Source organism: Gopherus evgoodei, unplaced genomic scaffold (assembly GCF_007399415.2).
Source record: "Gopherus evgoodei ecotype Sinaloan lineage unplaced genomic scaffold, rGopEvg1_v1.p scaffold_32_arrow_ctg1, whole genome shotgun sequence".
Classification (NCBI taxonomy): Eukaryota; Metazoa; Chordata; order Testudines; family Testudinidae; genus Gopherus; species Gopherus evgoodei.
Window position 1 is genome coordinate 4,357,084 of NW_022059994.1, and position 27,994 is coordinate 4,385,077.

Here is a 27,994-nt window from a genome sequence, read left to right on the forward strand (position 1 = left end):
TGTAGCACTTCAGAATCAGTCACTTCTCCTTTTCCCTAGTTGCCAAGATATTGATGGGTTCCCTGACAAAGCTTGTTGTCCCCAAAGCAAAACCATTCCCTAACTGGGTAGATTATTCTTCCTCTCACATTGGCATCAACTGATCTGGTCTCTTGGAATGCTGCCTCTGTCTAAATAGCCTGATGCACAATGAAGAAACAACGGGCTGCATTAAAGAACAAATATATTTATTGTCTCATGAACTTCTGCAGATTGTGGTTGTAGTTATAATAAAGCAAGATTTTGTTCTCCTATCAAGAACAAATAACACTAGGGATTTGTGCACATTCCGGTTCTATCCACCACTTTCATATTCGTTTAAAGATCCCTGCAGATGCATAACTGAAAAGAGAGCATTGGCCGTTAATCTTTATTTGATCTGGGGCTCTGTTCAGCTTTTTAGCATTTCAGCGTGGAATGCAGATGCACCTGAAATGCTTATGGAGGTGGAATATTTAACTGTTCTGGATGGAAGGCTGGATTATTTCTTTTTGTTTGACAATAAATCAGTTCAAGCAGCTTTGGCATATACCAGTGTAACACTGACTTTCACTGCTACTACATGTTTTAGTCTGTATTTCCACTAATACCTACTCTGCTTCTGGTAACCTGAACTGTTTATAGCAGGTCAAATGCTAGTTAAAATTGGTCAACAACTGATTTTTGGAAATTTGTAAAACATGCCGGTCCATTGATATTAGGCCGGGGACAGAAGTAGCCGATGAATTTAAAGCAATAAAATGTATGAGATAAATTGATTGCTCTATTAGTAAATCATATTTAATGAGGGCTAGTGGTACAGATCAGCTGGTGTAAATTTTCATGGCTTAATGTAGCTCTGATAGCCTATACTAGCTGAGGATCTGCCCTAGTGTCTTAAGAACACATGCTTAAAAAAAGGCTTGTTTCAGACACAAGCCCCAAATCTCTGGTTTCTGTAAGAGAAAGTTTGGGAGGGGTGGGGGGAGGGTTCCCTGGCAGGAAAGTCTGCACTTTTCTATTTATCTGAATGTATTTATTCCCTTTCTGCTGTTCTGATGCTTTTGGACAGAAAATGGTCTTTGTTTTACATTTGCATAACTAAACTGGACCATAATCACGTTCACTGCACCTTAGTAAATGTTTGGCTGATTGAGGGGGGTGGGGATTGGGGGGTGGAATTGAGTCATTTGTGATTTCTCTTTCGTGCTTCATAGCAAGCAAACTAGATTCTTGGGGTGCAACACCCCCGCTTCTCTGCAATTCCTACAAACAGGAGGCAACCCACTTCCACTGATGGGGGAGAGTTTGGGCAGAAGTAGTTGTGGCATCAGTTGGGGTATGTGACACTTAAGATTTGCTTGTTTGGGAAGCTACGGCACTATACGGTAAGGGGTGAATTTAAACCAGTATAGTTACATTGGTATAAATCCCTGTGTGGACACTTTTTGATACCAGAATAAATGTCCATACTGGCAGTTGCACCAATTTAATGATACCAATGTAACTTCCTGTCCAGACAAACCCTAAGGTAAAAAGTCCAGCTAAACATAACTGCTGAAAATTGCGTTTTTTAAGTTCTGTAGTCTAAGCCCATTACATCAGTGAGCCCTGCTGCATAATGTTGTGTGTAGCCAGTGAAGAGTTAAGAACCTTCATGAAAACAGAATTGTCCAGTAGATACGATTCAGGACTGGCAGAGCCAGGTCTTCCAGTGACTTGCTGCATAACCTTGGACAAGTCACCCCCTTTCTGTAATATGGGAATAGGGATGCTGGAACGAAAGCTCTTAGCTGTAATTCACAGGCAAGGTATGCTGACCACTAACCTAAAGGATGAGATGGGACTCTTGCTAAGTTTTGGCCTGAATTACTTCCTGTGGCAATGAGTTCCACAGTCTTTCATGTACAATTAAAAGTATTTCCTTTGATCAGTTTTGGATTTCCTGCATTTTATTTTTACTGAGGGCATTAATATTTACTGCATAGTAAGGGGTGTGTGTGAATCTACCCCATGCTAACCTGCCAAGGACTGTCTATGTGGACCCCACTGATGTGCATTAGTAGTTAATGGGCTTTGATTCGTCTTGTTTCAAAGAAGACTAGTTGAAAAGACATTAACAAACTTAATGCACATCAGCAATGTCTACATGGAGAGAGTTCCTAGCAGGTTAGTGTGGGGTACATTCACGCACACGCCTTACTGTGATTTAACTGGTTCACGCAGACCAGCCCTGACATCTAGTCTGCGCTACAGACCTACAGCAGTTCAACGGCATTGCTCGGGTATGAACAAGCCATACTAGCTGAGTAACATAGTTATACTGACCTAACCCTGTGTATAGACAGTGCTGTTATCGGTGGGAGAGCATCTCCCATTGACATCGCTACCACCTCTTAGGGAGGTGGATTAACTACTCCAACAGGAGCCCTCTCTCCTATTGGCATAGGAGCAGCTTCACTGGATGCTACAGCTGCATGCGTGCAATGTTTGAAATGTAGATGTGCCCTCAGTGTCCCCTTGCTCTCTCCCTTCTCCATTTTTGTCATATTTCTATATATTCTTGTCATGTTCCCTCTTATTTTCCTCTCAGATTTTGTCTACATGATAAAGTTATTCTGGCATAAGGTGAGGAGTGAATTTTAAAATGTAATACCTGTTCCCGAATAGCTCTGGGTGGACACTTATTTCAGAAGACGAGTATCTTTTTTAGATTTAGTTTAATCTACTTCCAAAATGGATTAGGCTAATTCAAATCCCCCTTGAAAGTGGATTAAACTAAACCAGAAAAAGGTGCTGTTCTTCCAGATTCAGCATGTCCACACATGAAGTAATTCAAGCATAGCAGTTCTAGAATAACTCCACCTGTAGAAAAGCCCTACACCGAGCCATCCCAATCTTCAATCTCTGTCAAATTCTGGCTTTAAATTCTATCCTATTCAGGTTCTCGTATCACAAATGGAGGCATAGAGTGCCTCCCGCTTCATTTCACTTGTCCTCTCCCCCAGCAAAGGACTCTGGGCAGGTGGAAAACCCAGTTCTGTACTTCTACTGCTGAGGCCAATCACAAATTAATCATGGTACACTCTGTATTAGCCAGCCCCACCCTTCACCATTCCCCACCCCAATGCAGCAAAGTGACGGATCAGACTAGGGGGCCAGACTTCTGCGGGTATGTCTACACAGCAGCTCAACACCCATGGCTGGCCTGTGCTAGCTGGTTTGGACTGCAGGGCTAGTTCATTGCTGTGTAGATGTCTGGGCTCAGGATGGAGCCTGGGCTTTAGGACCCTGATGAGTGGGAGAGGCCCAGAGCACCGGCCCCAGCCTGAGTCCAGAAGGCTACACAGCAATGAAACAGTCCCATGAGCCTGATCTGGGTGTGTAGCGGCTGTGTAGATGTGCCCTGAGAAGACCTGGGATGAGGAGAGAGCTGAGGCTAGCTGGTGGTGATGGTGGGTGGGATTAGTAAAGCAGGTGAGTCCCTCGCCCCAGGAAATTGCTCCCCCTAATGGAGGGAGTCTAGGGCACAGTCAGTTTTAAGGTTGCCTGAAGGGGCATGAGACCTGGAGCACTGATTAAACATCCTATTTCTGCAGTGGGGAGGCAGTGCTGGGGATGGAATTGGACCTAATTTCCTACCCACCTCTCTGATACCAATGTGGGCAGCCCAGGGAATGAATCTTGCCTGGGGAGGAGGAGGATCTTGAGTCCCAGAAGAGGGAACAACCAAGGTTGCAGGTATTTTCTCTTCCCCGTTCTATGCTCAGCCTGCAGAGCTGCAACAAGGTCTCAGCAGCCAGACCAGAGTCACGGATCGGCTAGAGGTGGCCTGCTCCCAGTGGGAGGAGCTGAATGTCACCGATATTACTCCCATCAGTCAGGGTTATCAGCGCACGGATTCTCTGAAGTGTAATAAGCTGACTTGAGCAAACTTTGTTGGAAACATCTTTTCTGTGTGGAAAAATGCAGATCCACTCACTTCAAAATGTTTTTTGCAAACTTTGTTTCATTGAATTGTTTCAACTGACCCCTTCCAAAAACAAATAACCTGAAAACCAAAATATTCAACATTTTCAAATCAAAATTATTTTGGGGTTTGATGTTTTTCAATTTAATTTTAAAAAAGACATTAAAGCCACTCAAAATCCTAATGAAATGTTTCATGTAGCACAAGAGCTCAATTTGAAAGGATTTTTATTTTCAACTTTTCCATTCCCCCCACCACCATCCCCAAAATGTTGGAACATCTTGTTTTGGGGTCAACTCAAGATGACTTTTTTCTTTTTGAATTACCACCTCACTGAGAGCCCTTACCTGCCCAGCTCTAATAATAAGCACTGAGCACCAAGCAAAGCTTTTCCGGTAGCCGCAGGCTGGCATTAACGAGCTTTCTCTTGCAGGTGGATCCTCTGATGCTTAATGAGGGCAGAGCTGTCCCCAAAGCTTCTCCCGCAGTCAGGGCAGCGGTAGGGTCGTTCTCCCGAGTGGGTTCTCCAGTGCTGAGCCAGGTGTGAGTTCTGATTGAAGCTTTTCCCACACTCGGGGCATTTATAGGGTCGCTCTCCTGTATGAGTCCGGCGATGGGTGGTCAGGGATGAACGGGCCGTGAAGCCCTTCCCACAGTCAGCACACTTGTAGGGTCTCTCCCCGGTGTGGACCCGGCAGTGCTGGGCCAGATGGGACCTCACAGCAAATCCTTTCCCACACTCGGCACATTTGTAGGGTCGCTCACCCGTGTGAGTCCGGCTGTGCTGTGAGAGGTGGGCGCTGCGGGCGAATCCTTTCCCACATTCGAGGCATTTGTAGGGTTTCTGGCCCCTGTGGGTGCCCTGATGCTCCAGGAGGTTGGAGCTGACATTGAAGCTTTTCCCGCAGTCAGGGCATTTGTAGGGTCGCTCCCCTTTGTGCAGCCGCTGGTGGGCAATCAGGGCTGAGCTCTCATTGAAGCTCCTCCCACACTCCGTGCATTTGTAGGGCTTCTGCCCTGTGTGGATCCTCTGATGTTTAATGAGGTTGGAGCTGACATTAAAGCTCTTCCCGCAATCGGTGCATTTATAGGGTCTCTCTCCAGAGTGGATTCGCTGATGCACCACCAGGACTGAGCTGACCCGGAAGCTCTTCCCACATTCGGGGCATTTGTAGGGGCGCTCGCCTGTGTGGCTCCTCTGATGTGCCACCAGGCGGGAGCTCACCCCAAAGCCCTTCCCACAGTCAGCACAGCGATAGGGTTCCTCTCCTGAGTGTGTCCCCTGATGCTGGGTCAGGTGAGCCAGCTGCGTGAAGCCTCTCCCACAGTCAGGGCATATGTAGGGGCGCTCCCCAGTGTGGATCCTCAGGTGGGCACTAAGGGTCGAGCTCTGGCTGAAGCTTTTCCCACAGTCAGGGCACTGGTGGCATTTCTCTGCCTTGTGGGTGCTCCACTGGGCATCAGGTTGGGCACTCTCAGTGAATCCTTCCCTGGACCCATTACCTTCCCCTTCTCTCTGCTGCACCCAGAGTTGCCTTACATCTCCTCCTTGGAGAAAAGATTTATCCTCTCTCCCCCCCGGAAGATTTCCTTCCTCCTCTTTCCCCCACCCACCCTGACTCTCACTGGCTTCTCTCGGACAAATGTGCCCCTCTGCTTTCTCGGCTTCTGCTGACTCAGGGCTTCCCCACAGCAGGTTTGCCTCCTCGTTCACACTTGTTGCCATCCCTGGTTTACGGAGAGACTCCACATAAGACATTTCCCCCCAATCGGGGGGAGGAAGAGGGCAAAAAAATAAGAATTCCTGTGTGGAATTCTCTGCCCCGTGTTATGCAGGTCAGGTTAGATGATCCCTTCTGGCTTTAGAATCTATTATACCAAGATAATGTATTGGGATGGTTTTGGCCAGGTTCCCCCCAGTCCTTCACCACAGGGGCCCCATCCTGCTTTGCTTCCCTTCCCATCTCAACAGGCAGAACAAGGGTTGGTAGCTGCTTTCAGACAGAAAGGGTAAAAAGCCCCAGGCAACATCTGCCCTGAAACTAGGACAGACATTTGCAACACCTCTCAGGGATGGTCTAGATAATACTTAGGCCTTCCCTGAGTGCAGGGGACTGGTCTAGATGATTTCTTGAGGTCCCTTCCAGTTCGGTGATGAGCTACCTGAGAAGGGGCAGACCTGGGAAAGCTCACAAGGGCTCAATGCAAATCCAGGTGCTGGGCTTCTCTCCCAGATGGTCTCTGAGCTGATTTAACTGGTTCTTCACCTGGGCTGGTGCCTCCCCTGGAGATCCAGTGCCCGTAGCTCTTCCCCGGCTCCATGCAGGTCAGGTTTAAGGATGGGGAATCCTGCTCAGTGGAGAGAGAACAGGTGAGATCAGGGTTGGTTACAGATTCCTGGAGTCCCTGTTACACAGGCACTGGGATTTTAAACCCTGCCCCTATGTTTGCCAGAGAGGATATGTAACATGAAGCAGATGGGAAACACCCATGGAGATGCCCTTTTGCAAAGCCCAGCATGTGGGAGCTGATGTGCAGTGGTCCAAGTAAGGGATTCAGAGATCTCCACACACAGGTGGGAGTTAGTGATTCATCCCAGCACAAGGATTAAATCTCTTGGCCATTTCTATCCCCCTCCCCTCCCACCCACTGACTAGAGAGCCCTAGAAGCCTGGCCTACTGCTTTCCCTGGGTATGTCCTCAGAACAAAGAAAGAGATGTGTTCTTAACTTGGGTGAAAACAGCTGCAAACAGCAACTCGGCTTTTGACTGTGGTTAACAGTTCAAGTGGCACCCCAGGCTTTAGGAACAATGTTCTCTGTTGCTGTTACCAGTAGAAATGGTAAACAAGCTGTGTTTGATTAGGGTCATGCTTGAAAACGGGTTTCACTTTCATCTTCTCAAAGTGTATAACACCCTGTAGCTACCCCGTTAACCCAAAAGTATCACAGAGAGAGGTAGTTGGGTTCTAATTGAATTTTCAAGGTCATTTGAAATTGAGAATGAATCCAAATTAAGAACACAACTCTCTTCCATGGGAGACATTGCCTCAGGTTATTAAAAAGGATTTGCCCCCACCCCCAACACTCTAATGCCATGATTTGCTTCTCCCTTTGCTCTCTGTAATGGAACCACTCCAAGGCCTGGTCTACACTTAAGAGTTAGCTTGGTGTAGCTATGTCGGTCAGGGGTGTGAAAAAAACCCTATGTCAACGTAAGGCCCTGTGTAGACACAGCTGTCAATGGAAGAATGCACCTTGGGGGATTCCTACACTGACAAAACCCCCTTCCGTTATTGCAGGCTGCATCTACGCTACAGGGTCATGCCTGTGTAGTTGCAACGACGTAGTCTAGACATATCCCTAGTTTACATCAGTGCAGTTGAGATCAGAATCAGGCCCCAACTGCTACACAGGCCCAGCCTGTGTAAAGGACTTGTCTATATTAGTTAGTTAATTGACTGCTAATTAGCACAACATTATTAACATGTTGTAAAGGCTGTCCCTTAGGGGCATTTCCCAGGATACAAACTTGGCATGGTTTAGGCTGCTGGTGTGCTGAGAACACCACCTATCACGCTGACTGCTTTTACTTCATTGTTTTCTTGTGTTCATCTGTCTTGTCTTATATGTAGGCCTAGTCTACACTGGAAGAAGTGTACCGGATAATTCTTCCAGGATAAGCATGTCCACACAGGAAGCTATTGTGGGGTATCCATTCTGGTCAAATTCCTCATGTAGACAAACCCTTAACCACAGCCTGCTGACCTGATACTGATCACAGCTTGTCCCTGTCTGCACTGACTACAGAGTAGTCCAAGATCATGTTCTAACAGTGCCCTAAGACAAGCTCGGAGGGCTTCTGAGGGATCTCCAGACCAAGCCAGATCATGCACTGGACTAAGAGTTTCCTTGTCAAGAACCCTCAAAGGACAAGCTGATGTTCCAAGGCAGGTACATACCTAGTATAAGTCACCACCTGGTCATGTATCTATCCCCCCTTCTTTCCTCTCCGCATTGATGCAGAATTGATCTCTGCATCTGAGGAAAAGGTTGGAGAAATCAGGTTGAAAAATCAGGGGCTGCAAAAAAGTTAGTGATTTGATTCAGCTCCTCTGCAACTTCCCTTCTTCCCCCCGGCACTTGGAGTGACTCTTAGCTATTAATAGGGTCCTGTGACCCTAGTATATAAGCACCTCACAAACTTCAGTGCACTACCAGGGCTTAAATTCAGCTGGAGCTGACTGGAACAGAGCTCTGGTAATTGTTTTCAAATCAGAGGGAGTCCCAGCATCTTTTGTGGGGAGGGGCCCTGGGAAATACTCAGGGAGAATTTAAGCCCTGTGTATTTCCCATTGCTACACCTCTCCGAGGTGGGCAAGATTTGTAAAGGAATTTTGGCATCTAATTCCCAAAGTCACATGCAGCCTATGACGGAGCAGGGAACTCCTGAGCCTCAAACTGGTGCTGACCCAAACTGGGCCACCCTTCTTGTGTCCTAATTCTCCTCTCTCTGCTCCCTGTAATCTCAGGTACCATGGGATCAAATGTCCCCAAATTCGCACTGCTAACCCTACCCTCAGCCCTCATTATGCACAGCAATTTTAAAGACAACCTGAGCACCTGTGTGGATTTTAGAGCACTTGGAAAAATCAGCTCTTTGACAAAACCATCTAGCCATATGTGACACAACTCTGCCTGTACGTGCTCCACGGCCTCCGTTCATCTGTCTCCTGCCTGTCTTCCTCTCCAACTGCTAACTCACTGGGGCAATGATTTGCGCCACACAATACTGGAGGGGCCTGTATGCTAGGCACGGTACAAACTCCAGCCCTATTCCTGCAAAGACTCTAGCCCCAACATCTGTTATCTTTACGTGCGTCTTTGCAGGAGTAGGGCTGGAGTTATGGGGTGCCTCCCACAACGGAGTCTTATTGACCGTGACACAGGGGTTCTCAAACTGGGGGTCATGAGGTTATTACATGGGGGGGTCACGAGCTGTCAGCCTCCACCCCAAACCCTGCTTTGCCTCCTGCATTTATAATGGGGTTAAATATACAAAAAAGTGTTTTTTAGTTTATAAGGAGGGTTGCACTCAGGCTTGCTATGTGAAAGGGGTCACCAGTATAAAAGTTTGAGAGCCACGGCCATAGCACAAATAATTCAAATTGGCTTACCATTCCCTCACCACTGGGCATTAGGAGGAGAGAGAGAAAAAGGACATTTTCTCGGATGTTTTATGCATTTGTGCAGGTAGGGTAACCAGATGTCCCAATTTTATAGGGACAGTCCCAATTTTGGGGTTTTTCTCTTATACGGGCACCTCTTACCCACACATTCCCATCCCAGTTCTTCACACTTGCTAGCTGGTCACCTGATGTGCAGTGCTTGGACACTGAGGAGATAATCATTCGAGAGCAGTGGGTCTCAACCTGTGGGCTGCTGGTGGCCAATCAGCACACAGCTGTGGCCTATGTGCCATCCTCAGTGCCATAGGGTAGTATATATATATTGTGTGGATGGGGCCCACTTAACATATAGAGAGCTGCATGTGCAGCCCACAATGGTAAACGAGTTGAGATCCACTGCTCTAGAGGGATGGTAAACAGATACATTAGCAGACTAGAATCAATGGAAAATAATTAGAGCGAGGGATCCACCATCATTGATCAATAAGGATCAACAGAAAGAACCAAGTGAATGGATCTAGGAGTTGGGAGCCTCTCTCCCCATTTATGGCTCCTGCTCTGGTCTCCCGCTTGGCCTGGGAGGCTAATTTGTAATGAAAGAGGTGCCAGGGCTCAAGCAGCTTTTTTTACATGCATAACAGACATGGCAAGGCCAGAGTTGCCCTGTCAGGGCTCTGAACTGCCAACCCCTGAGGTGCCGGGGCTCTGAACTGCCAACCCCTGAGGTGCCGGGGCTCTGAACTACCCAGCCCAGAGGTGCCCTGTCAGGGCTCTGAACTGCCAACCCCAGAGGTGCCGGGGCTCTGAACTACCCGGCTCAGAGGTGCCAGGGCTCTGAACTACCCAGCCCAGAGGTGCCAGGGCTCTGAACTACCCAGCCCAGAGGTGCCGGGGCTCTGAACTGCCCGGCCCAGAGGTGCCCTGTCAGGGCTCTGAACTGCCCGCTGACTGACCCATTCCCATGGCTCTTCGCTTGCGGGACCGGGAATGTCTGCCGGGGGTGGCCGCAGCTCTGGGACTGGCAGAGACGTGGAAAGCAGGCGGGGGGGAGGGGGAAATGAGATTGGGAGTCACTTTCCTGCCCAGCCCCAGCCCTTTCCCCCAGGTCTCCCCATCACCTGCAGGCTCCGGCTCAGAAGCTGGTGTCGGCAGAGCCCGGGGAGCCCCAAGGGGCTGGTTCCAGCCACCGGAGAAAGTCCCCACCTGGGGTGGGCACAGAGGGGGCTTGGATGACGGTCTCCCTTGGTCCACACCCCACTGAGGGCGCAGCAGCTGCTCAGCCGCAGCTGCATCCGTCTCAGCCAGGAAATTTGTGCTGAACCGAAGAGAAAGAGAGACACGGAGCGAGGGAGCCGCCTCCCCTTAGCGCAGCCAGAGCCCTCTGGTGGGGACAGCTTCGGAGCTGCAGCCAGAAAAACCTAACGCTGTGGAAGTAGGGACTGTACTGAAGCCACCGCTGAATGACAGGGCACGTCCTTATGAGCCAACAGGTGATGCTTTTTCCATGAGGAGCACAGGCATCGCCAGACTGGCTCAGCCTTGAGGTCCTTCCAGTTCAGTCTCTGCTAGTGATCAGGCCCAGACGAGGCAGAGGAAGGGCTCAGAAACCTGCAGTAGCAGATGTGAGGTAATAACAAATAATACCATGCGTTTAAACCGCTCTTTTCCATTGCCTGTCAGCTTGGGCTCTAATAGTTAGAGGCCCTGTCTCAGCCATCCTGACACTTTTTTGGGGGGGGGGGGACTTGGCATTTGCCATCAGTTGGCAAGAACAAACGGGACAAATGCATGGTTTGGCCAAAAAAAACGGGGTGCAATCCCTAGCGGGGTGCGGAGGAACATGATGGGGGGGAGGGGGAAAGCAGCAGCACCACCCCTGCGTGGCAGGGAAGGCTCAGGAGAGCGGCTTGGGATGGGATGGCCCCATGTGCAGGTGGCCGGCAGGGGATCTCAGGCTGGCCCTGCATGTGGGGAAAGAGAGGGGGCCTTGGGCCAGCCCCACTTGCAGGGGTTGACGGGTGCTCAGAGCAGCCCCGCACACAGGAGGGAGGGGGCCGTCGGGCTGACCCCAGGGGGTGTCCAGTTTTCCCTTTGGGAAAATATGATCACTGTATTTCTTAGCCAGAACCATCATAACACTGGCTACTCTTGATCTCTGTATCCGTATCCATGACAGGCAGACCAGGGAGTCCATGGGAACGCCACTGCCCAGCACGATAGGATGTGGTCTCCACACACCTGCAGCCTCATTGCTGTCAAGCATTTTGCAGGTCCCAGGGCACATGAGAGGCTTAAGGAGGTTTTTGCAGGAGGCTAAGTGGGTGTTAACAGGGTGAACGCACTAACCCAGGAGATGGTTTGCGAATGGAACAGGTGGGTGATGGAGCCTGCACCACATGGGCCTTCCCAGAGTCAAGAGTTGCAGCAATCTGAGAGTTTGCACCTGCCGGCTGACTCCAGGGCAGAGGCTGGGACCATATCTGTGTTGAAAGGAAGTCACCGCGGGGGCACGGAGCTGTTAACACTCATGGACGGATCCTTTCTGGGTCGTGGGGCTGTCCCGGGGAGGGCAAAGAGTGAGCAGATAGCAAGTGTGAAAAGTGGGGATGGGGGTGGGGTAATAGGTGCCTCTGTAAGACAAAGCCACAAATATTGAGACTTTCCCTATAAAACCAGGACATGTGGTAACCCCAGGAGGAGCTAGGGAAGAGGGTTTCCTGATCTGCCCCCACTAGAGGACTCTGAGTTACAGCACAAAGCAAGGCTGGGCTACTTCCTCTTTCTTTCCCTTGGCCACGAGTTTCCTGCTATGATCTGATCAAGAGATGACTGAACTTCCTGGATTGGACAGGGCTGGCACAGCTGGAGAGAGACTGAAGGAGTGCTACAGCTGAGAGTGGGAACTGGCCTCTTAGGGCAGCCTTGGAACAACTGCAGGTGATGGGGAGACCTGGGGGGAAGTGCTGGGGCCAGGCAGGAAAGTGACTGCACCAACAGCCCCATCTCTGCTCCCCCCTCCGGCAAGTCCCAGAACTGCTGCCCTACCTGACCCACTCTGGGTCTTGGCTACTGGAGAGCAAATACCCCAAGGGCATAGGCCAGGGATCATATCTCTGAGCTAGAGGGGAAAGGGGGAGAGATCCCACTGGGCCGCAGGAGTAATAAGTGGAGAGGGTGGTTCCCAGCTGCCAAACCCACCCTGATCTGTTCCCTGCATCATCCCTGGCCTAATTGGCTTTCCCAGGGACAAGGTGTCAGTGTAGAGAGAGGACAAACCAGGTCTGCCTCTCATTAGTCACAGGCCAGCCTCAGGGAAAGGAAGTCACAGAATCACAGCTTATTAGGGTTAGAAGGGACCTCAAGAAATCATCTAGTCCAAACCCTTGTTCAAAGCAGGACCAATCCCCACTTCCCTAAATGGCCCCCTCAAGGATTGAACTCACAACTCTGGGTTTAGCAGGCCAATGCTCAAACCACTGAGTTATCCCTCCCCCCATTTTTTTAGAAGATTAGGGTTGGAAGGAACCTCAGAAGGTCATCTAGTACAACCCCCTGCTCAATGCAGAACCAATCCCCAGACAGATTTTTACCCCAGTTCCTGAAATGGCCCAATTCCTCCACAGCCACTCCTTGGAACCTGCTCTAGCTGGAGTGCACCGCCGCATGGACGGATAACTTTGGGCTGAAATTGTGAAGCCAGTTGTCCAGTTGCTCACAACAGTGGGTCTCAACGGGGGTACATGCCTTTCCCCCCCCATGGGGGTACTCAGAGATCTTCCGGGGGGCACATCAACTCCTCTAGATATTTGCCTAGTTTTACAACAGGCTACATTGAAAGCACTAGCAAAGTCAGTGCAAACTAAAATTGCAGACAGACAATGTACTTGTTTACACTGCTCTATAGACTATACACTGAAATGTAAGCACAATATTTATATTCCAATCGATTCATTTTATAATTACATGGAAGAAATGAGAAAGGCGGCAATTTTTCAGTACTAGTGGCTGTGACACTTTCGTATTTTTATGTCTGATTTTGTAAGCAAGTCATTTTTCAGTGAGGTGAAACTCGGGGTACACAAGGTAAATCAGACTCCTGAAAGGGGGACAGGAGTCAGGAAAGGTTGAGAGCCACTGGTTTACACCACACTCAATGCTACTAGCTGGGCCTCAGCTCTGATCCAGCCTGGCACTGCTTAGGTTCATCTTTCAGGCTGAAAGTCTCTGCCCAGGGGGTGAATTTAGTTTGGCAAAGTTTCAGGATAAAACCTCTGAGCCTTTTCCTGAGAAGCAGCTGGGGTAGCGGGTCAAGTTACAACCTGCATCAGTATTTCAACACTTCCGTCACCTTGGGACAAAAAATTTTATGTTTGGCACTAAGAGAATTACCAAGTGAGACACCTGCTCTCTGTTGGCTCATAAACACCTGTTCTGCTGTAGCTTTGCTGTCAGAGCTGAATAAAAGATTGTTGTGCAGACACACTGAATTTTTTTCCCGCTTTGATCAGAATTGTTTCCTCACTTAGGGGGTCAGTTTCGTGGACACTCACAAACAGATTGATTCTCAGCGTGTCAAGGGTCCCACATGCAGGCTAAACTTCTTAGCCTTTGTTTTGAACAGGGGCCGTGGAGATGAGGAGAATCACGTTTTGCCATTTTAAAAGTGTTGTCAGAGTTTGATCAATTCCAGCACCTTTGGGGCTGGAAATTTTACATTTGACAGAGAGAATTCCTAGGTCAGGCGCTTTCCCCTCCGTCGTTTGGTGAAACTCTGTTTGGACACCGATATGTTATGAGAGTTGAGTCAATGTCTCTTGTGCGGGAACACGGATTATTTCCCCCTTTGATAAGGTTTGTTTCCTTACGGAGGAGCTGAGCCCGGTAACACGCACATCCACTTGTTTGGGACTGTGTGAACGGTCCCATTAACATTGTTTAATTTAATGAGAGAGTTTGAAAATATCTCAGGCCTGGTGTGGGAGTGGTGTTGTGCTGGAATAAAAAGACAAAGGCCGGGATCTTTAGATTCAGGAGCCTAAATTTAGGCTCCTGAATCCATACTTAGGCACCTGGGTAAGTGGCCTATCGTCAAAAGTTCTGGGAAGTCAGAAATAAAATCCAGTGACACCCGCTCGAGACTTATAAAAACCGGGATTCTTATTCAGGATACGGCTTGAGGAGGATGCTGTTTTTAAAAAATCACATTTTGTGTGTTACATCCAAATTGAGTCTTGAGTTTCCATTTGCAGGGAGCACACAAAGGGGAAATCAGTGCAAAATGGACTAAAGCCGCTGCTGAAACATCCCCATTTTCACTTCTCGCCTGACAGGCTGCCGAAGAACATCCATGTTTCACTCCAGGTCGTCCTGTCCTCCCAGAGGGCAGGAAAAGGGAACGGCTGCAGCAAAGGCAGTGACCTTCGAGGAGGTGGCTGTGTATTTCACCGCAGAAGAGTGGGCTCTGATGGACCCCACTCAGAGAGCCCTCTACTGGGACGTCATGCAGGAGAATTATGAGAATGTGACCTGGCTGGGTAAGTCACTATGGACATTTCCATCTACGCGGGATGCAGATCCTCGCTGGCAAACATAGGGCTGGGATCTTCCCAGCATCTTCTGTGTAACAAGGAAACTGGGACTCTGTAACCAGCCCTGATCTCTCCTGTTCTCTCTTCCCCATGGCAGGATTCCGCATCCCTAAACCTGACCTGATCTCCCATATGGAGCAAGGGAAACAGCTGTGAGTGCACCAAGCAGATATTCCCTCCCTTTCCCCATCCTCTGTGCCATGGTATCAATGCTGAAGCTCCTGAGTTGCCAGCTGTGGGGAGGTGTTTGGGGAAGATTCAGCTACTGACTGTTCAGTTGATCCAAAAGCCTCTGCCTATGTGACAAACCCTTTGCTGATCCCCTTTTCCCAGGGAGTGACTCATACTGGGTTTTCTCCTTTCCCCAGCAGGTGATGGGACAATCAGTGAGAACGAGGAGGAGAATCCCCAGCAGGGAGGCCCTGAGTTGGCAGAACCATGTGTGAGGTTTGTGGGAAAGTCCAAGGGGAACGTTTGCCACGGAGAAGCTAGCGAGAGTCAGGGCAGGTCGGAGAAGCAGTGGGGAAACCTGCCCGGGGAGAGAGAGGATAAATCCTCTCCTGAAGAGGGATGTTTCAAGAAACTCACACAGCTCCTGGACCTTAAGAGGAAGTACAACAGAGGATCGGGAAAAGCAGGCGCTGAGCGTGGGCAGAGCTCACGAGAGATGTTCCATCTGGGAACCGACCTGGAAGAGGCATCCCACAGATGCAGGGAAAGCCCCTGGCAGAACTCGGTGCCTCCACAACATCAGAGCGCAGCCCTCACTATCCAGCAGAGAATCCGCTCAGAGCAGAAACCCTGCCAGTGCCCCGACTGCGGTAGAAGCGTTGTTCGGAGGTCGACTCTCATGGCACATCAGAGGCTCCACACGGGAGAGAAGCCCTACAAATGCCCTGACCTGCACAGGAAACCTTTCCCGCATCCAGAATCCAGGAAACACTTTGCCGAGAATTCGGCCCAGACAAAACACCAGCAGTTCCACCCGGGAGAGAGTCCCTATGCATGCCCAGATTGCGGGAAAGGATTCAGCCTACGCTTCAACCTCGCGATGTATCGGAGGGTCCACACGAGCAGGCGCCCCTTTTTGTGTCCTGACTGTGGAATGGGCTTCAACCAGAGAGCCAAGCTCACCGTGCACCAGAGGGCCCATGGGGGGGAGCAACCCAACTGCACTAAAAGCTTCAGCCGATGAGCACCCCTGGAGCAGCCTGGGAGAGCGCATTGCGGGGGAAAGCCTCGTGTCTGCACCAGCTCTAGGAAAAGATTCATCAATTCCTTTGCTCTGATTGAGCACCAGAGGGGCCACATGGGAGAGAGGCCTGACAAACACCACGATGGGGGGGAAAGCTTTAGCCAGTGCTCCGACCTGGCCCAGCGCTCTCCAGCCCCAGAGGAGGGGCCCTGCTGCAAAGGCACAGGCCTGCCAAAACACCGGGCAGCAGAGAGACCCTACCGCTGCCTCGACTGCGGCAGGACCTTCAGCAGACGCACCAATCTGCTCTCCCACGGGTGTGGCTACGCTGACGAGCAGCCCTACAGGTGCTAATACTGCGGGAAGAGCTTCAACCTACGTTTCAACCTTGCGATGCATGGGAGAGTCCATGCTGGCAAGCAGCGCAATCCATGCTCCAACTCAGGCAGCAGCTTCAACCAGAGGTTCTACCTCATGGTGCACTGGAGACTCCACGTCAATCAGTCTTCAGAGGAGCAGGTTGGAAAATAGGGTTTTCTTTTGGGCTTTTTTTCCCTCCTCCATGGAAAATTTTAACTTTTCAGGGAAATTTCTAATGCAGAAACATTTTGGCCAACAACGGAAATCTTTGCTGCAGTGCCTCATCAGAGTTGTAGTTCACACATGCTCCCATTCTCCTCTCTAGGCCCGTCTCCCTGGTCAGCCTGCCTCGCCCATGATACACTACGGTCTCTGCTCTTGTTTTCAATGGGACTTAGGCACTTCTCTGTGTTATATTCTGGGCATACATGCCCATACATTCAATAAAAGCATAAATCCTCTCAGTGGAAGGTTGCCTTGTAACACAACTTCATTTCATAGAATTCAGTAGGGCTTACACACAACAAACCAAAAACAGAGAGAGAGACAAAGCAGGCTGCTCTCTGAGACCGAGAGGAACAACTCACCCTTGCACTAAGCCGGCTTTCTGCGGCCTGACTCTGACTGCAAGCTTCCCTAGAGCCCCTAGCCTGCTCGCAGAACCAGAAACCCCCACCACACCTGAAGTGCTAGCTTGCCCTCCCAACGCAGTCCTTGATGCACCACAATCTGTATCTTGAGGTCCTTAGTGGCTGACAGTCAAAGAGCTTACAATTCAAAAGAGAAGGGGTATGTCATAAACAGATAGTTAAGGGTTAATGTCTCTTTTACCTGTAAAGGGTTACAAGCAGTGAACCTGGACCACCTGACCAGAGGACCAATCAGAAGACAAGATACTTTCAAATCTCGGTGGAGGGAAGTCTTTGTTTTGTGTTGTTTGTTTGTCTGTTGTTCTCTCTGGGTTCTGAGAGTGGCCAGACGTACCTACAGGCTCTCTAATTTTCTGTTCAGGTAGTAAGTACAAGTAGAAAGGTGGTTTAGTCTTTTTGATTGTTTTCTTTATTTGCAAATGTGTATTTTGCTGGAAGGATTTTAACTTGTATTTGTGCTGGGGGGAAGGCTTCTCTCTAGTGTCTATAAGCTGAAAGACCCTGTAACATTTACCATCTTAATTACAGAGACAACTTTTACTTTTTTCTTTCTTTTATCAAAAGCTTTTCTTTTTTAAGACCTGATTGATTTTTCCCCCTTGTTAAGGCTCAAGAGAATTGAGTCTGTACTCACCAGGGAATTGGTGGGAGACAGGGAGAGAGAAGGGATGGGGGAAGGTGGAATTCCTCTGGTTTTAGATTCACGGAGCTTGAATCTGTATTACCTCTTAGGGAGGGAAAAAGAGGAGGGGGAAGGTGCATTCCTCTCTGTTTTAAGACTCAAGGAGTTTGAATCACAGTGATCTTCCAGGGTAACCCAGGGAGGGAAAGCCTGGGAGAGGCAACGGTGAGGGAAAGGGTTTACTTTCTTTGTGTAAGATCCAGGGGGTCTGGGTCTTGGGGTCCTCTGGGAAGGTTTTGGGAGGACCAGAGTGTAGCAGGCACTGCAAGTCCTGGTTGGTGACAGCACTACAAGATCTATGCTGGTAATTAAGCTTAGGGGGATTCATGCTGGTACCCCATCTTTTGGATGCTAAGGTTCAGAGTGGGGGTTATACCATGACAGGGTAACAGGTGGATGAGGCAAACCAGCAGGTTGGAAGGGAGGTGGGGAAATCTAATGGGATGTGCATGGTCCTCAGCCAGCTGGGAGCAGACCACACAGCTGCAAGGCTGCAGTCGCCTGTCTCCACCACTGCAGAGAGGCGTGAGCCAGTGGCTTTGCAGATCAAGCCTGGGAACTTTCCCCCAGTTGCGAGGAGTGGACGGAGACCAAGCACAATTAAGAGAATTTTCTCCCTTTCAGGGAGAAATTCAGGGGCTGGCTGCTAATACCCCCCGCGGGTTCCACTGACTGATACAGCAGGAATGGGTACTAAACCTTGGCTTGTGTGTCATGAGGTGGAACCTCCCCCGGCTCACTCCCAGGTGGGACAAGTTGGATTGACTGCACAGTTACATTTGAATCAGCCCCCTCCGAAGGAAGGAACCTGCATGAGACAAGCCCCACCCGATGGGCTGGGAATCCAGATGCCCCCTCAGCCTCCAGCACTGAAGCCAGAGAGTGACAAGGACTCTGTTACCTCCCCAGGCATCCTCTTTATCTGCCTTATCTTGCATGGAGATGACAGACTGTCTGCCCCCCTCCACCATGCACCACCTCCCAGAGGATAATTAAAGTCTCAGCTGGGATCAGCAACCCTGACCCTGCAGAAACCAGCCTTTTCCTGAGATAGCAGTTGCCAGCAGAGAATAGGGTGACCAGATAGTAAGTGTGAAAAATCAGGATGGGGGTGGGGGGTAATAAAGCCCCAAATATTGGGACTGTCCCTATAAAATCGGGACATCTGGTCACCCTAGCAGAGAAGGGGTTAACACGATGACACCCTGTAACCACAACAGCTGATTTCTTAACTCCCGCTAAACCCTGATCCTGGGATTTCTTGAGTAGTGGGGTCATAGTGTCTCCGTGCTTTTCCATCCCCTTAGAACAGCTGGGGTGGCCCCATGGGCTTAGTTCTGCCTGAAACAGGCCAGGCTCTGGGCTGCGAGTTGCGGGGGGGTGATGGGTCGTTGGGGTCCTCCCACTCCCAGAGTCCTGTGCCCTGAAGGAAGAGGAGTCACCCCAATGGGCCTGGATTGGGCTGAAACAGGGCCTCTGGGAAAGTCTCTCTGGGATTGGAGTCTTGAACCCTGGATCTTGGCTGGGCTTGGCCCTTCCAGCCCTGCAGGGCCCTAGGACCCCAGGTCCGAGCCCCAGATATTTGTGTGTAGATGGACGGGGGGGTTGGACTCAAACCTGAGTCTGCACCGGGGCTTCCACTGTGTAGACACCGCACTAGGGATCCATTTAGTTGCATGTTTCGTTGCTCCTCTAGGCCAAGTGAAAAGCACCCACTGCAGGCTCCTTGCATAGCTCCAAGCTCCCCATGAGCTCCCATCCTCCTCATGCTCGGTGTTTGTGTGCCCTCATTCCCCCTTGCCAGGAAGTCTGTATGCACCCCCCATCCTGGGTAGGCTCTCCACCCCCCCACCATTCCCATAGAGAGACAAATGCCATCCAGTCAAATGTTAGACCATGCTGTGCTCAGCCAATTAATGACCCACCTGGGCTGGACAACATGGACGTCAGCAGCAGCAGAACATGAACAGAGCCCAGCTGTCCTGGGCCCAACCCACCGCCTTGACTGCCGGACCCTGCTGCTTAGTCCTCAATGTGACGTCCCATCTTCCCCACTTGGTTATCCATCCCCTCCCTGATCCCTGCTGCTGCCCACCACCTCCCAGAGAAGTTAATTAGAGCACCGAGGAGCCCTTCTGATGGCGTAGCACCTCACTGCGCTAGGTGCTGTACAGGCACAAAACAAACATCCCCCACCTCCAAAGGGACAGCAGTCAAAGAGCCAGTTGTTGCAGCTCGGGTAGGAATAGCTCAGTGGTCTGAGCATTGGCCTGCAAAACCCAGGTTTGGGAGCTCAATCCTTGAGGGGGCCATTTAGGGAACTGGGGTAAAAATCTGTCAGGTTGGTCCTGCTTTGAGCAGGGGGTTGGACTAGATACCTCCTGAGGTCTCTTCCAACCCTGATATTCTATGAACTGCACCTCTCTTGCCCCTTAGCAACTCAGCGAGGACACCCGCTTTCAACCTTCCACCCTCCGTGACCAGCACCTGTCTTGGCTCTGGGTCTCTCTCCCTTCTAACTGGGGTATTCCCAGGCATAGATGCCAACTGTGTGGGTGCTTCAAGACTCAAGCACCCCCTGAAAAAAAATAGGGAGTGCCTCAGCACCCAGGGCCGGATTAATCTTTTGTGGGCCATGGCACTCTGCCCCTGTTCTGCCCCTTCTCCTGAGGACCCACCCCTACTCTGCCCCTTCCCCCAAAGGCCCTGCTGCACTCCACTCTGCCCCTTCCCCCTGAGGTCCTGCCCTGCCTCATCCCTTCCCCCCCAAGGTCCCACCCTCTCAGCCTCTTCCCCTGCAGGCCCAGCCCACTGCTCACACAGGATGGGAGGGGCAGAGAGAAGCACCCACCGGCAAAACCAAAAGTCCGAGCCTGTATTCTCAGGCCAAACACTACCCTGTGTAATTCCCAGAACAGACAGACTGCCTAACATGGGTGGTGGGTATATTATGTCAGGGGAGGTTGCCGCCGAACGCCAGTTACGGGGTTTGACATGGGAAGTTTTTGCTTATTATTATGCCCCATGCAGGTTCCGTGGCGGCCGAGGAGGCGATGGTATGTGCTATTCAGCTTCCTGGATTCATCAGTAATCTCCTTGACTCCAGAGAGATTACTGATGAACCCGGGAAGCTGAGTAACACATACCGCCCGCTCAGCCGCCCTGGGAACCTACATGGTACATATCAAAAGCTCAGGTTCTTCTTCCAGAAGAGAAGAGACAAGAGTTTTTCCCACAGAGCGACTTGGGGTCTGGGGAGGTGCAGCGCAGCTTGGGGGACTCCGGCTGGCCTGGGGCTCCTCTGAGCAGGGAGGGGACTCGGCTTCTCCAGGTCGGGGGGTTTGGGCACTCAGGCCATGGGCGGAAGGAGCAGAGGGAGGCTCCATCCGCCACCTGTGTTGCCTAAACGGGCCCACTTGCTTTCCCGTTCCGGGATTGTACCCAATGGAATTGCCCAGTTATAAAGGTACCAGACAGCACTTCCTGTGTAAGCCTATTTTATTCCACTGCAGAGAAACAGTCAAACTGATCACAGAGCCTACACGCCTGCAAATAAGCTCTCCAGATTTGACCCCAACCCTCATGTGGGCTCTGGTAGGAGAAATCCTTCAGAGCCCCACCAAAGGGGGCTCGTGCCTTCAAGCTCATCATAGCTTCAGCTCACAAGCCCGCTTCTGACACGTTTAGCTCACCCTTCATACAGTCCAGGGGTTGCTGAGCTGGAGTTTCCAGGTGCAGGTAATTAGCAGACAACTGGTTTCTTTCCCCAGGGCTTCCCTTCCAAAGGGTGGCATGCATTCTCCTCACCCACAGAGATTTCCTAGAAAATCTGCTTTACCCTCATTGCAAAAAGTTCCTTCCAAGTGCCGTGTATGTCCCAGCAGTTGTATTATTCTGGTCTTCTTGACAATGGAGTTCCAAACAACTCCACGGAGCACAGAAACATTTGCATTTTTTAACTCCATTTGCATGAACCCCAGAATTAATTACTGTTAAACCGAAATTCAGTAAGGTTTGTCCGGGATTTCATAGGTTGTCGCCGTAATTGTCTCACCTGTATCCAAGGGTAACAGCCAAAGGTATTGCCCAGCCCTTAATCAGCTGGCCCAGTGTGGACTCTCTGGTGAGCTGTGAGACTGGACCTCCAGCTGAAGCTCTTCCCGCAGTCGGGACACGGATAGGGTTGCTCACCCGTGTGGACTCTCTGGTGTGATTTGAGGTGGGAGCTCCGGCTGAAGCCCTTCCCGCAGTCAGGACACGGGTAGGGTCGCTCACCTGTGTGGATTCTCTGGTGCGATTTGAGGTGGGAGCTCTGGCTGAAGCCCTTCCCACAGTCGGGACACAGGTAGGGTCGCTCACCCGTGTGGACTCTCTGGTGAGCCGTGAGGCTGAAGCTCTGGCTAAAGCCCTTCCCGCAGTCCGGGCACTTGTAGGGCTGCTCACCTGTGTGGTTACTCTGGTGGGCCAGCAGGTCCGTGCTCCGGCTAAAAGTCCTTCCACAGTCAAGGCAGCAGTAGGGTCTCTCTGCTGCGTGGCGCTCTGGTAGGGCCGTGCTGTCCATGTGGCTGCCACCGTGGTCTTGGCCGAGTCTCTCTCCTGAGTGGACCCGGGCATGCTGGGCCAGGTTGGAGTGCTGGCGGAAGCTTTTCCCACACACCTCACATTTGTAGGGTCTCTCCCCGGTGTGGATCCGCCGGTGCTTGATCAAGGTGGAGTTCTCCGTGAATCTTCTCCCGCAGTTGGCACAGACGTAGGGCTTTTCCCCGGAGTGCGTCCTCTGGTGCTGCACCAGGTGCGCCCGCCGTCTGAAGCTTTTCCCACACTCGGCACACTGGTAAGGCCGCTCCCCTGTATGGGTGTGCCTGTGCTGGAGCAGGGCGGAGATGTCACCAAAGTCCTTCCCGCAGTACGTGCAGACGCAGGGCCGTTCCCTGCAGTGGATCCGGCTGTGCTTGGCCAGGTAGACGTTCTGGCGGAAGCTTTTCCCGCACTCAGCACATTCATAGTGTCTGCCTTGCAGGTGGGTCCTCTCATGCTGCACCAGATGCGCCTTCTGGCTGAAGCTCTTCCCGCACTCAGCGCATTTGTAGGGTCTCTCGCCCGTGTGGCTCCGGCAGTGAGTGCTCAGGGCCGTTTTGGTCGTGAAGCCCTTCCCGCAGTCGGGACATGGGTAGGGTCGCTCACCTGTGTGGACTCTCTGGTGCGATTTGAGGTTGGAGCTCCGGCTGAAGCCCTTCCCGCAGTCAGGACACGGGTAGGGACGCTCACCCGTGTGGACTCTGCGGTGAGCCGTGAGGCTGGAGCTCCAGATGAAGCCCTTCCCACAGTCTGGGCACTTGTAGGGTTGCTCACCTGTGTGGGTGCTCTGGTGGACCAGAAGGTCCGTGCTCCGGCTAAACGTCCTGCCGCAGTCGAGGCAGCGGTAGAGTCTCTTTGCTCTGTGGCACTCCGGCAAGGTCGTGCCATCAGGTCCCTCCTGGTGAGACAGGTGTGAGCGCAGATGGACGCTTTCCCTACCCTCAGCACTTCGATGGGGTCTCTGCCCCGAGTGGCAGCGCTGGTGTTTGGTCAGGTTCCAGGTCTTGACAAAGCTCTTCCCGCAGTCGGGGCACTTGTAAGGTCTCTCTCCTGTGTGGAGGCTCTGATGTGCCATGAGGGTCGACTGCCGATCAAAGCTTCTCCCGCAGTCGGGGCACTGGCAGGGTTTCTGCCCCGAGAGGATTCTCTGCTGGATGGCGCGGGCTGCGCCGGGGCTGGAGCTTTTCCCATCCTTGTGCACCGTCTGATGTCTCAGAAGATGTGATCTCCAGTGGAAGCTTTTCCCACAGTGGAGACATCGATGGGGGGTCCTGCTCGGATGTTCTGGAGGCACCAAGCTCTGCTGGAGGCTTCGCCCGCACCCGTGGGATGCATCTTCTGGGAGGGTTCCCGGAAAGAGCATCTCTCGTGAGCCCTGCCCACGTTCAGCGCTTGCATTTCCCGATCCTCTGTTGTGCTTCCCCTTAAGGTCCAATAGCTGTTTGAGTTTCTTGAAACATCTCTCTTCAGGAGAGGATTTACCCTCTCTCTCCGCAGGCAGGCTTCCCCACTGCTCCTCCAACCTGCCTTGACTCTCACTAGCTTCTCCGTGGCAAATGTTCCCCTGGGACCTTCCAGTGAACCTCCCATGTGGTTCTGCCAACTCAGGGCCTCCCTGCTGGGAATTCTCCTCCTTGTTCTCACTGGCTGTCCCATCACCTGCCGGGGGAAGGAGAGAACCCAGCATGAGTTACTCCCTGCGCTGGGGAGGGAGAGGCCCTGGGGAAAGGGGATCGGCAAAGCGTTTGTCACATAGGCAGAAGCTTTGGGATCAGCTGAATACTCAGTAGCTGAATCTTCCTCAAACTCCTCCCCACAACTAGCAACTAAGAAGCTTCAGCATCGACACCATGGCACAGGGGATGGGGAAAGGGAGGGAATACCTGCTTGGTGCACCCACAGCTGTTCCCCTTGCTCCATATGGGAGATCAGGTCAGGTTTAGGGATGCGGAATCCTGCCACGGGGAAGAGAGAACAGGAGAGATCAGGGCTGGTTACAGAGTCCCGCTTTCCTCGTTACACAGAAGCTGCTGGGAAGATCCCAGCCCTATGTTTGCCAGCGAGGACCTGCAACCCAAGTAGATGGGAAACGCCCATAGTGACTTACCCAGCCAGGTCACATTCTCATAATTCTCCTGCATGACGTCCCTGTAGAGGGCTCTCTGAGCGGGGTCCAGCAGAGCCCACTCTTCCGTGGTGAAATGCACAGCCACCTCCTCAAAGGTCACTGCCTTTGCTGCAGCCATTCCCTTTTCCTGCCCTCTGGGAGGACGGAACATCCTGGAGCGAAACACGGACGTTCTTCTGCAGCCTGTCAGAAGAGAAGCAGAAATGGGGATGTTTCAGCAGCAGCTTTAGTCCATTTTGCACTGATTTCCCTTTCGCGCTCCCTGCAGACGGAAACTCAAGACTCGGACGTAACGCGCAAGACGTGATTTTTAAAAATACCATCAAAAATTCACCTCCTTGAGCCATATCCTGAATACGAATCCTGGTTTTTGCAAGTCCTGAGCGGGCATCACTGGATTTCAGTTCTCAGTGCCCCAAGCTTTTGATAATAGGCCACTTACCCAGGTGCCTGAATATGGATTCAGGAGCCTAAATTTAGGCTCCTAAATTTAAAGATCCCGGCCTTTGTCTTTTTATTCCAGCACAACGCCACTCCCACACCAGGCCTGAGATATTTTCAAACTCTCTCATTAAATTAAACAACTTTAATGGGACCATTCACACAATCCCAAACAAATGTGTGCACGTTACCGGGCCCAGCTCCTCTGTGAGGAAACAAACCTTATCAAAGAGGGAAATAATCCGTGTTCCCGCACAAGAGACACCGACTCAACTCTCATAACATATCTGAGTCCAAACAGAGTTTCACCAGACGACGGAGAGGAGAGCACCTGACCGAGGAATTCTCTCTGTCAAATGTAAAATTCCCAGTCCCAAAGGTGCTGGAATTGGTCAAACTCTAACAGTTTTAAAATGGCAAAACGTGATTCTCCTCATCTCCATGACCCCTGCTCAAAACAAAGCCTAAGAGGTTTAGCCTCAAATGCTCCAAAATAAATCCACTCCAGGCATGGACTGGGGCCCCCACTGGGCTTGGTGCTGTCCAACCACAGAACCAAAGGCTACTCCCTACCCCACAGACCTTCCTGTCCAAAAAGACCAGACAGACACAGTGTGCGGAAGGGGTACAACACACAAGCGGAGCGACAACGTGGTGGCGGCAAATGGGTTGCTGGGTTTTTTTGCAGAGGAGGGGTCAGTTAGGTCGGGATCGGCTAAATGGAAAAGGAAGAAAAGGGAAGGTGGCGAGGAATAGAGGGGCGTGGAGCGATGCTGAGATGAAGAGACTGTGTGTATGGCTTAGGGATATAAAAGGTTAACCGGTTAACCAACCTTAACCATTAACCAAGGTGGCCCTACGCAGGGCCAGCGGGAGGGATCGCAGCCCCAGCCGTGCTGGCTGGAGCAGCCCCAGCTGCTTCAGGCTGGCCAGCCAGACGAACCCCAGCCCCGGTTGCGCTGGCAGGACCCCAGCCCCAGCCGGGTCAGAGCAAGCCCCAAGTGTCCCTCTCCCTCCCCTGCACTAGCCCCCCGAGCTAGCTCAGTTAAAGGTTAACCAGTTAAATGATATAATTTTAATAGTTTAACTGGTTAACTTTTTAAACCAATATTTATATCCCTAGTACGGCTACACTACATCCAGCTGTTGCATTGCAGCTAGGTTGCCGCTTCCTACATCCCTGGAACGTTATCTTTGTTTTGGTGTTTCCCCCCCCCATCGCGGTCGTCCCTCCATCTCTCCGAGAGGCAGCAGCTAAATTGGCGGATTAATCCTTCCATCAGCCTAGCCGCGTCCGCACCGGGAGTTAGGTCAAGCTCAGTACGGTGCTGAGGGAGTGACATTTTTTCAGTGTAGACCAGGCGGGAGGGGAGTGGGAGGATTGGTGCAAACAGCCAGCAGCACAGGGCAGAGAAAGTCCTAGTGCAGATGCCAAAAGTTCTCGGAGGGCTAGTCCGGTCAAGACAATCTGTGCCGACAGGAGAGAGAACACTTCTGTTGGCATACAGTTACCACCAGGCTCATATTTGACTGGCCTGGCCAGTTTTTTTATGGATTTGCTAGTTGCCAGAAAAATAATTTAATCTGCCAGGTTTTTTGTTTGTTTCTTTCTTTTTAACATGGGTCTAAAGATTTTCATTTTATTTTCACAGTACACTCGGCTATCCACTGTTAAAAGTTTCTGTGTCCAGCTAAAGGTGCAGCAATGTTCCCATCTGTATTTTCCCGCAGTTTAAGCAACAACAGATCAAAACTGTGGAAAATACGGCACCTGTCTGGCCATGCAGACACAAGCACGCTGCAGAGGTGTGAGAGAGAGGGTATGAGTGGGGCCCTACCAAATTCACAGCCATGAAAAACGCCGCACGGACCATGGAATCTGGGCTTTGGTGTGCTTTTACCCTATGCTATACAGATTTCACGGCGGACACCAGCATTTTTCAAATTGGGGGTCCTGACCCAAAAGGGAGTTGCGGGGGAGGGGTTGCAAGGTTATTTTAGGGTGGGGGTTCGGTATTGCCACCCTTACTTTTGCACTGCTGCTTTCAGAGCTGGATGGCCAGGAAGCAGCGGCTGCTGGCTGGGCGCCCAGCTCTGAAGGCAGCACCCTGCCAGCAGCAGCACAGAAGTAAGGTGGCAATACCATACCATGCCGTTCTTGCTGCTGGCGGCAACTCTGCTGTCAGAGCTGGGTTCCCAGCCAGCAGCCACTGTCTCCAGCCTCCCAGCTCTGAATGCAGCACCCTGCCAGCAGCAGCACAGAAGTAAGGTGGCAGTCCCACCCCCCACCCCCAACAGCTCCTTTTTGGGTCAGGGCCCCTACAACTACAGCACCATGAAATTTCAGATTGAAATAGCTGAAATCACTAAATTTAGAATTTTAAAAATCCTATGACTGTGAAATTGACCAAAATGGATCATGAATCTGGTAGGTCCCAAGGCATGAGTCACTCTAAGTGACCCTTGAAGGGGGGTGGGGGTTGTGGAGTTGCCTCATGGTTGGGGGCTGTGTGCTGGATATTTGGGGGGGGGGTATTTCAAAGGTGTCCGCATAATAATTCCACCTCCCCAAGAGACTGGCAGCTAGGTGGCCCCTTCCTGCAACGTAGCCTAGTGCCCTCAGAGTAGGGGGGGGCTCTTCTCCACATGGGGTTGCTGGGCTAAGAGTTGGCCCCAGCTGGGCCCTATTTTCCCTGGATAGAGACTTTCCACCTTACAGGGGTGCGGGAACAATTTGTACAAGCAAACAGCAAACCCTGCAGATGATGAGAACCCCTTCGAGCCAGGGGGTGCGGCGGCAGCCCCATAGTCCCAGCGCCTAGGAGGGAAGCCCCCTGACATTGCCCCCTGCCCCCCCCCAGAGCACCCCGCCAGGGACTCAGCGGGCAGGGCCAGCAACTGGCTTCTCCTCTCTCCGCTCCTTACCTCGAGCCCAGGCGAGCCAGTCTGCCCAGGGCCGCTGTAGCGATGGATCCGGGCAGGGCTGGGAGCTGGGAACCTCCCTCCCCTTTCCGTGCTCCGGCCGCCCCTCCCCTCTCAGTCGCCCCCCTGCAGAGCCTGGGGCTGGCTCCAGAGCCCCCACCCGGCTGGGCACAGAGGGGGCTCTGCGGAGCGGTTTCTCCAGCTCCCCCCGGGGTCGCTCCCGAAGCGGCTCCCTGCTAACCCGGGCAGTTCAGCCGCCGATCCGCGGCTCACA

The 27,994-nt window shown here is 51.6% G+C and overlaps 1 protein-coding gene and 1 pseudogene across 7 annotated transcripts; one reads left to right on the forward strand and one right to left on the reverse strand.

Annotated features, from left to right (window-relative positions):
- Positions 1–4,092: 4,092 nt before the first annotated feature.
- Positions 4,093–27,981, reverse strand: LOC115640813 (zinc finger protein 501-like). 7 transcript variants are annotated; one of them, XM_030543831.1, is made up of 5 exons: positions 27,724–27,981; positions 24,337–24,540; positions 24,113–24,184; positions 21,754–23,888; positions 4,093–5,420 (listed from the first exon to the last, which is right to left on the reverse strand). In XM_030543831.1, the coding sequence occupies exons 2-5, from the start codon at positions 24,506–24,508 to the stop codon at positions 4,401–4,403; spliced, it is 3,399 nt and encodes a 1,132-aa protein (XP_030399691.1). In that variant the 5' UTR covers positions 24,509–24,540; positions 27,724–27,981; the 3' UTR covers positions 4,093–4,400. The 7 variants fall into 7 exon arrangements, with proteins under 7 accessions (XP_030399691.1, XP_030399685.1, XP_030399684.1 ...); XM_030543825.1 differs by lacking the exons at positions 21,754–23,888; positions 24,113–24,184; positions 24,337–24,540; positions 27,724–27,981 and adding exons at positions 7,950–8,028; positions 10,295–10,498 and having other exon boundaries at positions 4,103–6,337; XM_030543824.1 differs by lacking the exons at positions 21,754–23,888; positions 24,113–24,184; positions 24,337–24,540; positions 27,724–27,981 and adding exons at positions 7,950–8,069; positions 10,295–10,498 and having other exon boundaries at positions 4,103–6,337.
- Positions 11,988–17,199, forward strand: LOC115640767 (annotated as a pseudogene).
- Positions 27,982–27,994: the final 13 nt, after the last annotated feature.